The 12,085-nt window shown below is 36.2% G+C and overlaps 1 protein-coding gene across 3 annotated transcripts in view; it reads left to right on the top strand.

The window, feature by feature from the left end:
- The window catches only part of PPP1R9A (protein phosphatase 1 regulatory subunit 9A), a 558,902-nt gene that overhangs the window by 285,747 nt on the left and 261,070 nt on the right, over positions 1 to 12,085 (top strand). For all 3 annotated transcript variants that reach the window (XM_053714066.1, XM_053714065.1, XM_053714067.1), the window contains exon 5: positions 7,298 to 7,402. In XM_053714066.1, the coding sequence (XP_053570041.1) occupies positions 7,298 to 7,402 (105 nt within the window). The remainder of the gene's footprint in view (positions 1 to 7,297; positions 7,403 to 12,085) is intronic.

Consider the following 12,085-nt stretch of genomic DNA (forward strand, 5'->3'; position numbering starts at 1 on the left):
TCATTCTCTTGGAATACTTTATTGAAGGAGCAGCAACGCACCACTGGGAGGTAGCTAAACACATCAGTTAGCCAATGACAACAGGCCACCAATGTACAGCCACCAATCAGAAGCTAGCTCCCAGCTCCTAAGCCTACCTAGGTATGCTTTACAACAAAGAATACCAAAAGAACAAAGCAAATTAGATAACAAAAGTAAATTGGAAAGTTGTTTATAATTGTATGCTCTATCTGAATCATGAAAGAAAATGTTGTGTATAATGTCCCTTAAACCAAAACCATTTGTATATTTTGGGGACTGCATTAGAGCACACTTGTCGTCACGGTATTATGATTGTGAGGGAGGTACTAGTTTCAGTACAACTGAACTGCAATCCAGTGTTAAAATATTGTGTGATATATTGATCAGAAGATATAGAAAATAGCACAAACCTGGCTAGAAACACCTATATGGCTTCCAATAATACACATCAGTCCAGCAGTAGTATAATTCTATGGGGTGAACTAGATAAACTTTGTGTCCAGTAGCATCTCATTATTACTTTCTATCGGCTAGATTACGAGTTTTGCGTTATGAGTGAAAAAGCCTCATAACGCTGCTTTTTCACTACCGCTGCTATTACGAGTCTCGTAGGTATAGCTATACCGCACACTTTTTCAATGGGACTTCCATAGCGCCGGTATTACGAGTTTGCCTGTCAGGCCAAAAAGTGAGCGGTACAGCCTATCCCGACAAGATCCGTACAGTAAACTGAAAGTCAGTAGTTATGGGTTTTACGTTACAAAGCTGTACCATAAAACTCATAACTAAAGTGCTACAAAGTACACTAACACCCATAAACTACCTATAACCCCTAAACCGAGGCCCTCCCGCATTACAAACACTAACATTAAATTATTAACCCCTAATCTGTCGCTCCGGACATCGCCGCCAGTATAATAAACATATTAACCCCTAAACCGCCACACTCCCGCATCGTAACCACTAGTAAATTTTATAAACCCCTAATCTGCTGCCCCCAATGTCGTCGCCACCTACATACACTTATTAACCCCTAATCTGCTGTCCCAAACATTGCCGCAACCTACATTACTGTTATTAACCCCTAATCTGCTGCCCCTAATGTCGCCGCCACTATACTAAAGTTATTAACCCCTAAACCTAACCCTAAGTCTAACCCTAACGTAACCCTAACCCTAACACCCACTAACTTTAACCTAATTAAAATAATTACAAATAAATATTACAATTAATACCCAATGGCTAGATTACAAGTTTTGCGGTATGAGTGTAAAAGCCTTATAACGCTGCTATTTCACTACCGCTGCTATTACGAGTTTTGTAGGTACAGCTGTACCGCACACTTTTTTGGCCGTCACACAACGTAACTACCGCACCTTTTAAAAAGTCCTTTTTCAATGGGACTTCCATAGCGCCGGTATTATGAGTTTGCCTGTCCGATTAAAAAGTGAGCGGTACAGCCTATCACTACAAGATCCGTACCGTAAACTGAAAGTCAGTAGTTATGGGTTTTTACGTTACAGAGCTGTACCATAAAACTCATAACTAAAGTGTCCCAAAGAACACTAACACCCATAAACTACCTATTAACCCCTAAACCGAGGCCCTCCCGCATCGCAAACACAAAAATAAAATTATTAACCCCTAATCTGTCGCTCCGGACATCGCCGCCACTATAAACATATTAACCCCTAAACCGCCATACTCCTGCATCGTACTCAAACACTAGTTAAATATTATTTACCCCTAATCTGCTGCCCCCAATGTCGTCGCCACCTACATACACTTTTTAACCCCTAATCTGTTGTCCCTAACATTGCCGCAACCTACATTACTGTTATTAACCCCTAATTTGCTGCCCCCAAAATCGCCACAACCTAACTACACTCATTAACCCCTAATCTGCTGCCCCCAATATACTAAAGTTATTAACCCCTAAACCTCTGGCCTCCCACATCACTAACACTAAATAAATATATTAAACCCTAAACCTAACCCTAAGTCTAACCCTAACCCTAACACCCCTAACTTTAATATAACTAAAATTAATCTAAATACAAATTACTATCATTACCTAAATAATTCCTATTTAAAACTAAATACTTACCTGTAAAATAAACCCTAAGGTAGCTACAATATAACTAATAGTTACATTGTAGCTATCTTAGGCTTTATTTTTATTTCACAGCTAAGTTTGTATTTATTTTAGCTAGGTAGACTAGTTAGTAAATAGTTATTAACTATTTACTAACTACCTAGTAAAAATAAATACAAAGTTACCTGTAAAATAAAATCTAACCTGAGTTACACTAACACCTAAAATTACACTAAAATTAAATTAATTACATTAATTAAATACTATTAACTAATTTACAAAAAAAATAAACACTAAATTACACAAAATAAAAAAGAAATGATCAAATATGTAAACTAATTACACCTAATCTAATAGCCCTATCAAAATAAAAAAGCCCCCCAAAATAAAAAAACCTAGCCTACACTAAACTTCCAATAGCCCTTAAAAGGGCCTTTTGCTGGGCATTACCCCAAATAAATTAGCTCTTTTACCTGTAAAAAAAAAAAATACAAACAACCCCCCAACAGTAAAACCCACCACCCACACAACCAAACCCCCCAAATAAAATCCTATCTAAAAAAACTAAGCTCCCCATTGACATTAAAAGGGCATTTAGCTCTTTTTCATTGCCCAAACCCCTAATCTAAAAATAAAACCCACCCAATAAACTCTTAATAAAAGCTAACACTAACCCCCCAGAGATCCACTTACAATTTTTGAAGACCGGACATCCATCCTCATCCAGCCGGAAGAAGTCTTCATCCAAGCGGGCAGAAGTCCTCAACAAAGCCGGGGGAAGTCTTCATCCAAGTGCCAAGAAGTCGTCCTCCAGGCGGGCAGAAGTCTTCAACCAGACGGCATCTTCTATCTTCATCCTTCCTATGCGGAGCAGCTCCATCCTCAAGGCATCCGGCGCGGAGCATCCTCTTCTTTCGCTAGATCTTGAAGAATGAAGCTTCCTTTAAATGACGTCATCCAAGATGGCATCCCTTGAATTCCGAATTCCAATTGGAATTAAAGGTGAAAAAATTATATTGGCTGATGCAATCAGCCAATAGGATTAATCTTAATCCTATTAGCTGATCCAATCAACCAATAGAATTTAGCTCACATTCTATTGGCTGTTCTAATCAGCCAATAGAATGCAAGCTCAATCCTATTGACTGATTGCATCAGTCAATAGGATTTTTAACCCTTTAATTCCGATGGGCTGATAGAATTCTATCAGCCAATTGGAATTCAAGGGATGCCATCTTGGATTATGTCATTTAAAGGAACCTTCATTCTTCAAGAATTATCAAAAGAAGAGGATGCTCCGTGCCGGATGTTTTGAAGATGGAAGGATGAAGATGCCGTCTGGATGAAGACTTCTGCCCGCCTGGAGGATGACTTCTGCCACTTCGATGAAGTCTTCTGCCGGCTTCGTTGAAGACTTCTTGCCACTTGGATGAAGACTTCTCCCGGCTTCATTGAGGATGGATGTCCGGTCTTCAAAACCTGTAAGGGGATTTTCTGGGGTTAGTGTTAGGTTTTTATAAGGGTTTATTGGGTGGGTTTTATTTTTTTTATTTTAAGGGCCATTGGCAGTTTAGTGTAGGCTAGTTTTTTTTTATTTTGATAGGGCTATTAGATTAGGTGTAATTAGTTTAAATATTTTATCATTTCTTTTTTATTTTGTGTAATTTAGTGTTTATTATTTTCTGTAATTTAGATAAATGTATTTTTTTAATTTCATTTATTTAATTTTAGTGTAATGTTAGGTTTTAGTGTAAGACAGGTTAGGTTTTATTTTACAGGTAACTTTGTATTTATTTTAACTAGGTAGCTAGTAAATAGTTAATAAGTGTTTACAACTATTCTACCTAGTTAAAATAAATACAAACTTACCTGTAAAATAAAAATAAAACCTAAGATAGCTACAATGTAACTATTAGTAATATTGTAGCTAGCTTAGGTTTTATTTTACGGGTAAGTATTTAGTCTTAAATAGGTATTATTTAGGTAATAATAGTAATTTGTATTTAGATTTATTTTAATTATATCAAAGTTAGGGGTGTTAGGGTTAGGGTTAGACTTAGGTTTAGGAGTTAATAACTTTAGTATAGTGGCGGCGGCGTTGGGGGTGGCAGATTAGGGGTTAATAAGTGTAGGTAGGTGGCGGCGATGTCAGGGGCGGCAGATTAGGGGTTAATTAGTGTAATGTAGGTGGCGGCGACATTGGGGGCGGAAGATTAGGGGTTAATAAGTGTATGTAGGTGTCGGCAATGTCGGGGGTGGTAGATTAGGGGTGTTTAGACTCAGGGTTTATGTTAGGGTGTTAGGTTTAAACATAAGTTTTCTTTCTCCATAGGAAACAATGGGGCTGCTTTACAGAGCTTTACGCTCCTTTATTGCAGGTGTTAGTTTTTTTTTAGGTGGCTCTCCCTATTGATGTCTATGGGGAAATTGTGCACGAGCACGTAAAACCAGCTCAAAGCAACGCTGTTATTTGCATGCGGTATGGAGCTCAACGCTGCCATATTGCCCGCTAACGCCATTTTTTTGCAAACCTGTAATAGCAGCGCTATTAAAGGTGAGCGGTGGACATAACTTGCAAAACTCGTAATCTGGCCGTATGTTTTTTACCTGATTATAGTACTCAAGCTAAACAATTAGGTCCATAGGGTGTGATTTCTCCTGGCCTGTGCACCACTCCAAAGCCATTTGGTATGGTCAACATTTTTATCACATGATAACAGTTTTTTTTTTGTTAAGGACTTTCCTAAGTTGTATGACCCTATAGATCATTAATAATATTCATAGGTAACCAATGTCAACCTAAGGACAGTATTTGCTACATCTAAGTCTTTAAATGGTTTAGCTCTGCCTCTGCTAAGTCATATTAAAGGGACAGTAAAGTCAAAATTAATCTTTCATGATTCAGTTAGAGCATGCGATTTTAAACACAATTCCAATTTACTTCTGTTGTATAATTTGTTTCATGTTTTTTTACCCTTTGTTCAAAAAAATGCCTAGGAGGACTAAGGAGAAGCAATACACTACTGGCAGCTAGCTGATTGGTGGCTGATTGGTGGCTGCACATATATGTCATTGGATCACCCATTGTGTTCAGCTACACCCACTAGTGCATTGCTGCTTTTTAAACAAAGGATAACAAAAGAATGAAGAAAATTAAATAACAGAATTAAGGTGGATAGTTGTTTGAAATTTCATGCTCATGAAGGGAAATCTTGGGGTTTGTGTCCCTTAAACTAACATTTAAAGTGTTTTGTTGTGTAAAACTGTAGTAATATATGTTCCTAGACAGGGCTTGACATTTCTACTAGTCCACTAGTTTCGGACCAGAAAGAAATTGCAGTGGATGAGTAAAAATTTTGTCTTTTTTTCATTTTACCTTTTATTTGAGTGGACTAGTAAAATTTTCCCTGTGGGCTAGAAACTTTTAACCACTAATAAACCATAGTGATAATTTTTCCACTAATTCTCCATATCTATAATATAATCGGGTTTGTAACGCGTCCATTGCCGTCGCTAGTTGTGCACGCATCCTCAAAGGAATGTTGGCTGCGCAACGCAGCCAAAAGATTAGAGTCTACCTGGATGCAGTGAAGGCAAACAAAGCATTAAGAAAAAAAACACGCAACTGCCCGCACAAAATAACAAAAAACTAATCGCCCGCACAAAATAATAAAAAAACCTAACCGCCTGAATGAAGTATTTACAAAAAAAAGCTAAGCGCCAGCAAGAAATATTAACAAACAGCTAAACCACCAACCCCCACATCGCAAAATAATAAAGTAATTAACCCCTAATCCACAAATTAAACAACGCAAATAACATAATTAAAATATTAACCCCTAAACCAACAAACCCCCACATTGCAATAAACCTAATTAACCTATTAACCCATAAACCGCCAACCCCCCACATCACAATAAACCTAATTAACTGTTTAGTGGTAAACTAAAATATTATCCAGAAAGCCACATAATATTTTCACTGGTGTTCTGCTAACATTGGGTTAAATACAGCTACAGCTTTCCCCTAATGAATTTTACGTATACACAAAGAACTTCTCATGCTTGACTTGCAGAACACAAGTATACGGAAGAACAGATACCTTGTTGAACAAGCTAAAACATAATTGTAAGTCCAAAAGGTTAATTAAAAGCAGAATGGTTTAATGTGGCATTGGTAGCCAAGATACAAGATATGCTAAAAAATGCATGGTATATTTTATTAGGCTCACCGCAGCTAACAGTATATTCTCCAACGTTTCTCCCTTACTCTCTTAGGAGACCAACATCATTATCTATTTATATACATACTGGAAAAATGCCTATTCTCATTAGGATCAAGTTCTAAATAGAATAAAATGTTACATAAATGAAAAATTGAGCTGTTAATGTAAATAGCAAATAGGTGTGTTTAACACAAAACACACATTGTAATGTTTTCCTATGCAAAATAGTATTTTTTATTCAAAATATATACTTATTGTTACCTAATATATATCCAGCTGTTTTGACCAATTGAATTAATGTATGTTTTATTTGCTTAAAGTGATAGTAAATCCTAGGGTTTGGGAAACGCTAGGATTTACCAGTGGAACAAATAAACGGAACTTTAAGTCATAAAGTCTAAAATTCTTCATGCTGAAAGTTCCTTTATTTATTTGAAGTGTTCGTCGCACTGAGCTCCTCAAGGAAGCCCACGGCAGAACGCTATTTTTCTGTAAGGTGATCTTAGCAAATAGCGTGCTAGTTATCCGGCATGGCACAAGCTGTCCAGCATGGCTTTTGGCTAAGAGGTGGAAACATCACTTTACAGCAAAATAGTGTTCTGCCATGGGCTACCTGAGGAGCTCAGTGAGGCGAACGCTTCAAACAAATAAAGGAGCTTTCAGAATGAAGTATTTATTTGTTCCACTGGTAAATCCTAGTGTTTCACAAACGCTAGGATTTGCAATCACTTTCATTTTCCTGGATTGAGGGTATTATTTTTGGTAATTTTTTCATTTTTAACGTCACTATTCTACTGTGCAGCTTTTACATATGAATATTACTGCTTTATTTTAATTTAATATGGCTTTTATTATTTGCCCCTTTAAAAAAAAATGTTGCCCTTTATTTTATTTGCAATATGGGTATATGGTTAAGCATAAAAATAATGTTTATATTAATCTGTTTTATCTTACAGAATCCTAGTCAATGACCAAATTATAGAAGTGGATGGAATAAGCCTGGTTGGGGTTACACAGAATTTTGCAGCAACTGTTCTTAGAAACACCAAAGGGAAAGTCAGGTAAGGTATTAGCAAGTAATATTAACTCTTACACTGCTAAATCATACTCTGGGCAAATATATGCTGTTTGAATCTGCTGGATCTGCTGAGTCAAACAGCAGACTAAAAAATGGTCTACACCTTAATGGGATACTAAACCCAATTTTTTTCTTTCATGATTCAGATAAAGCATGCAGAAATCTAAGATTAGGAGCCTACTCAGGTGCTGATCCAAAAATGGGTTGGCTCCTAATCTTAGATTTCTGCTTTTCAAATAAATATTGCAAGAGAACGAAGAAAAATTGATAATAGGAGTAAATTAGATAGTTGCTTAAAATTGCATGCTCTATCTGAATAATGACTGAAAATAATTGTGTTTCATATCCCTTTAAACTTACAGCCCTGTCCATTGTGCTTATTATGTTATGGATATACTTGTTTAAAAAATTAAACTTGTTTAAAAAATGGATAGTGGGGGTACAATGCATGACAAAGTGATTCAATGACCGCAGCAGCCGGCGTTCCTATGGAAAAACTGGTCGCGGGTGGTTGACATCATCAAGGAACAGGCAGAGTGGAGTCTCGTCAAATCAGGCAAGGTGTTTAGCCCAGGAGGCGGGAACCACTACCACCAAGACAAATGGATACAAGTGAAGAGGCTGCACAACGGGTCAATTAAAAAGCCACATTTATTGAGGCAAAAAATAAAACCTAGGCAGACATAAAAGGAAATAAAGCAGGCTGATGCATTTCGCGCCCCTAGTGGCTCTTAATCATAAGACTTGGTTGGTACACATAACAGACATCTTTATATAGGGCAAAAAGGCCCTCACATTTGCCAATACTTCATTTAAAGAAAAAATACATGAAATAAATGAAAGCAAAATATATATCCATTAATGTACAAGTAATGCACAACATAAATAGTAATAAATATTATCCAGTTCACAAAGTAGGAAAATAGTTTAAATTAGAATATATTCATTTCATCTTATATAATCAATTATTTATTTAACAAATGCTGGGATGTAATTTCAGGATAAGGGGATGTGAAAGTTATGTAGCCCTGTATATAAATGCTGTAAAAACAGACCCTATTCTTATATAGTATATACTGCAGGGGACCTTTTATAAAGTATACATTTATCCCGTAATAGGGTCGTAATATAGAAGTTATTGCGAACATCACATACCCCTAAATATATATATTTACAGCAATATGACAAAATGACATACAGCATAGCTTCACACAATCATATATTTTAAATTACACAAAGTAGTTGATATCCCATTCTTTGTTCATCCCATTAGGGATTCTTGTGTTTAATTTAATTTAAAAATCCAGTAAAGCTCTTTTTTTCCAAGATCTTGTATTTGTTTAGGGGTATGTGACGTTCGCACTAACTTCCATATTACAACCCTATTACGGGATAAATGTATCCTTTATAAAAGGTCCCCTGCAGTATATACTATATAAGAATAGGGTCTGTTTTTACAGCATTTATATACAGGGCTACATTACTTCACATCCCCTTATCCTGAAATTGCATCCCAGCATTTGTTAGTTAAATAAATAATTGATTATACAAGATAAAATGAATGTATTCTAATTTAAACTGTTTTCCTACTTTGTGAACTGGATAATATTTATTACTGTTTATGTTGTGCATAACGTGTACATTAATGGATATATATTTTGCTATAATTTATTTAATGTATTTTTAATTTAAATGAAGTATTGGCAAATGTGAGGGCATTTTTGCCCTATATAAAGATGTCTGTTATGTGTACCAACCAAGTCTATGATTAAGCGCCACTAGGGGCGCAAAACTCGTCAGACTGCTTTGTTTCCTTCCATGTCTGCCTAGGTTTTATTTTTTTGCCTTAATAAATGTGTTTTTTTAAATTGACCCGTTGTGCAGCCTCTTCACTTGTGTACAATGCATGACATTTTCATATGCCCCTGGCCCCCTTGGGTGTGAGCTAATATTATTGAGAGGGGGGAAACAGCAGATTTACCAATGCCTAGGAGAGAACAAAAATATGCCAAAAAAGAACTTTTTCAATAGAAATTGCCTCACAGACTTATTTCAGTTTGCAAGTGAGTAATAGGATGGTTAGGTATACATTGTACACAAGTATGCACTTCCTCTTAGTTTCACCTTAAATGTCAATAGCTTTTACTGAATTATTTTATTGCAAACAGTATTTTTTAACATCTTAACCACTCATTTTTTATATAAATGATGGGAAAATCCTTTAATTCACTTTAGAATTCATTACTATTTTCAAATTTTCTTTTTTCTATTGGTGAATGGTGTCCTACACTACTGGGAGCTAGCATTTAATTGGTGGTTACACACATTTGCCTCTAGTTACTGGTTGACTGAGTGCTTGTTTCCATTGAGCCGTAATTAGGTTTGCGTACGCTCACAAACCGTTAAATAAGTTGTCGTAAGCAATATCGTTCACCGACTGCTTCCAACGGCCCGTTAGAACTCAATTTCGTCAACAGGACTTTGGCTACCAAAAACATTATCGTGTCCCATACAAAGTATCAGAAGCCGCTAATCTTTAAATTACACCAGGTTTCTAATGCCCGCGGAAACCGTTAATACACTGTCAGAGGCTGCCGATACAGTAACAAAAATTACACCCAGCTCAACTACGTGTAAAATAGGAAAAAGGTGCTTTTTGAGACCTTTTTCCCATTGAAATCTAACCCGACACATCAAAACCCGCTATCCCGCCACATCGCAATTTATAATAAATCTATTAACCCCTAATCCGTCATGCCCCCACAAAGCAATCTAGCTATTTAAACTATTAACCCCTAATCCGCCATGCCCCCACAACACAATCCAGCTATTTAAACTATTAACTCCTAATCCGCCATGCCCCCACAACGCATTCTAGCTATTTAAACTATTAACTCCTAATCCGCCATGCCCCCACAACACAATCTAGATATTTAAACTATTAACCCCTAATCCGCCATGCCCCCTCAACGCAAATAACGAATCACTAAGCCCCCTAACCTAACACCCCCTAAATTAACCCCATTACATAAACTAAAATAATCCTAATTTACAATTAAAATATTAAATCCTAAATTACAATTAAAATAAAAAACCTAACATTAATTTAAAAATTAAACCTAAAATTAAATTACAATACTTAAATCTCAAATTACAAAAATTAAAAAAAAGTCTACAATTACAGAAAAAAATAAACCGAATTATCCAAAATAAAAAAATTAAACCTAATCTAATACCCTATAAACAAATTTAAAAAAAATATAAACACCCCCTAATCTAAGACTTAACTCCCAATAGCCCTTAAAAGGTCCTTTTGTAGGGCATTGTCCTAAAGAAATAATCTCTTTTACCTAAAAATAAAAATTAACCGGCGGCACGGAGCGGAGCTATCCTGGACGGTGATGACATCCTGCGCGGAGCGTCCTCTTCATATGATCACCACCGTACACTGAAGTTGAATGCAAGGTACCCATTTAGAAATGGTGTACCTTGCATTCCTATTGGCTGATTTGATTTTTCAAATGATTGATTGATTTGAGATATTGCGCATGCGTTAGGTGTTTGATTTTAACTGCGAGCAATGGGGAACATATATATACGCACCGCACTTGTATGCAGCGCCGTAAATACGATCGAGTGTAGTGTAAGGTCGGGTTACCATAGTAACTTATTAATATTTTAGAAATCTGGCATCGGGTGGAAGCGTTAACACAACGCTAACTTACACCTACACGAAAAGAGCGACTGCACGCAAAGCGGAAGCTTTTTCAATGGAAACCTGGTACTAAAATGGAGCCGTAATTTACTTTTAACTGTCGGCCGCTTCGGTAGCTTACGGCTCCATTTACGGCTCCATTTACACATATACATATGCAGATATGATGACTACATGATATCATGTAGAACTTAGGGGCTCTGCAGGATAATTTACTTCAGGATACCAACATGTACAAATATTGTGTTTTTATATTTAATTTTTAATATTTGATTATGTCATATTCACACTGTTCTGATTGTCACTACTGTACTGGCATCTTATAAAATTGTGTTTTAAAAGGAAATTTATTGCAATCCGTTTCCATCCGCACCACTGCTAAGCCATGTAAATGCATCTTTTAGGTTGTTAGGAGGGGCAAACTGTGCACTCTTTTTATATTGCTATATGGTCACTTTGCAACTTTAAACAAAGTTTTAAACAATATGTTTTTCTTTTATATTTTAAATGTCCGTTTACATTTTAGTGTGAACTGAAAATAAAATGGCGACTATGAGTTTTATATGCAAAACACTTGGATTTTAACTTTCTTAATCTGTAACTCCTGAACCTGATGCCTTGCTGCTTTGTATCTTCATAAGAGACTCTTAAAGGAGATTGCAATTATGTGAACAGGTTTTTAGGGGGGGGGGGTGACGCCTACATGCATGCTAAGTCCAAACTCGTTCATGAGCGTTCCTTTTAAAGTGCTTGCGCCTGCATTAGTAAACTTTTAATCTTGAATGAGCAAGATTACAGACTAAGCAAAACAAGTTATAATAGGAGAAGGATGTTTCTTCTCCAAAGAGCTTTCAGGCTACAAGAATAATGGTAAATCATAATAAAATGAGGAATTGAATTACCATATTCCTGATTGACCTTACGTTATTTCAATATTAGAAAAATAGAAGA

This window comes from Bombina bombina, chromosome 5, assembly GCF_027579735.1.
Source record: "Bombina bombina isolate aBomBom1 chromosome 5, aBomBom1.pri, whole genome shotgun sequence".
In the NCBI taxonomy this organism is placed as follows: domain Eukaryota; kingdom Metazoa; phylum Chordata; class Amphibia; order Anura; family Bombinatoridae; genus Bombina; species Bombina bombina.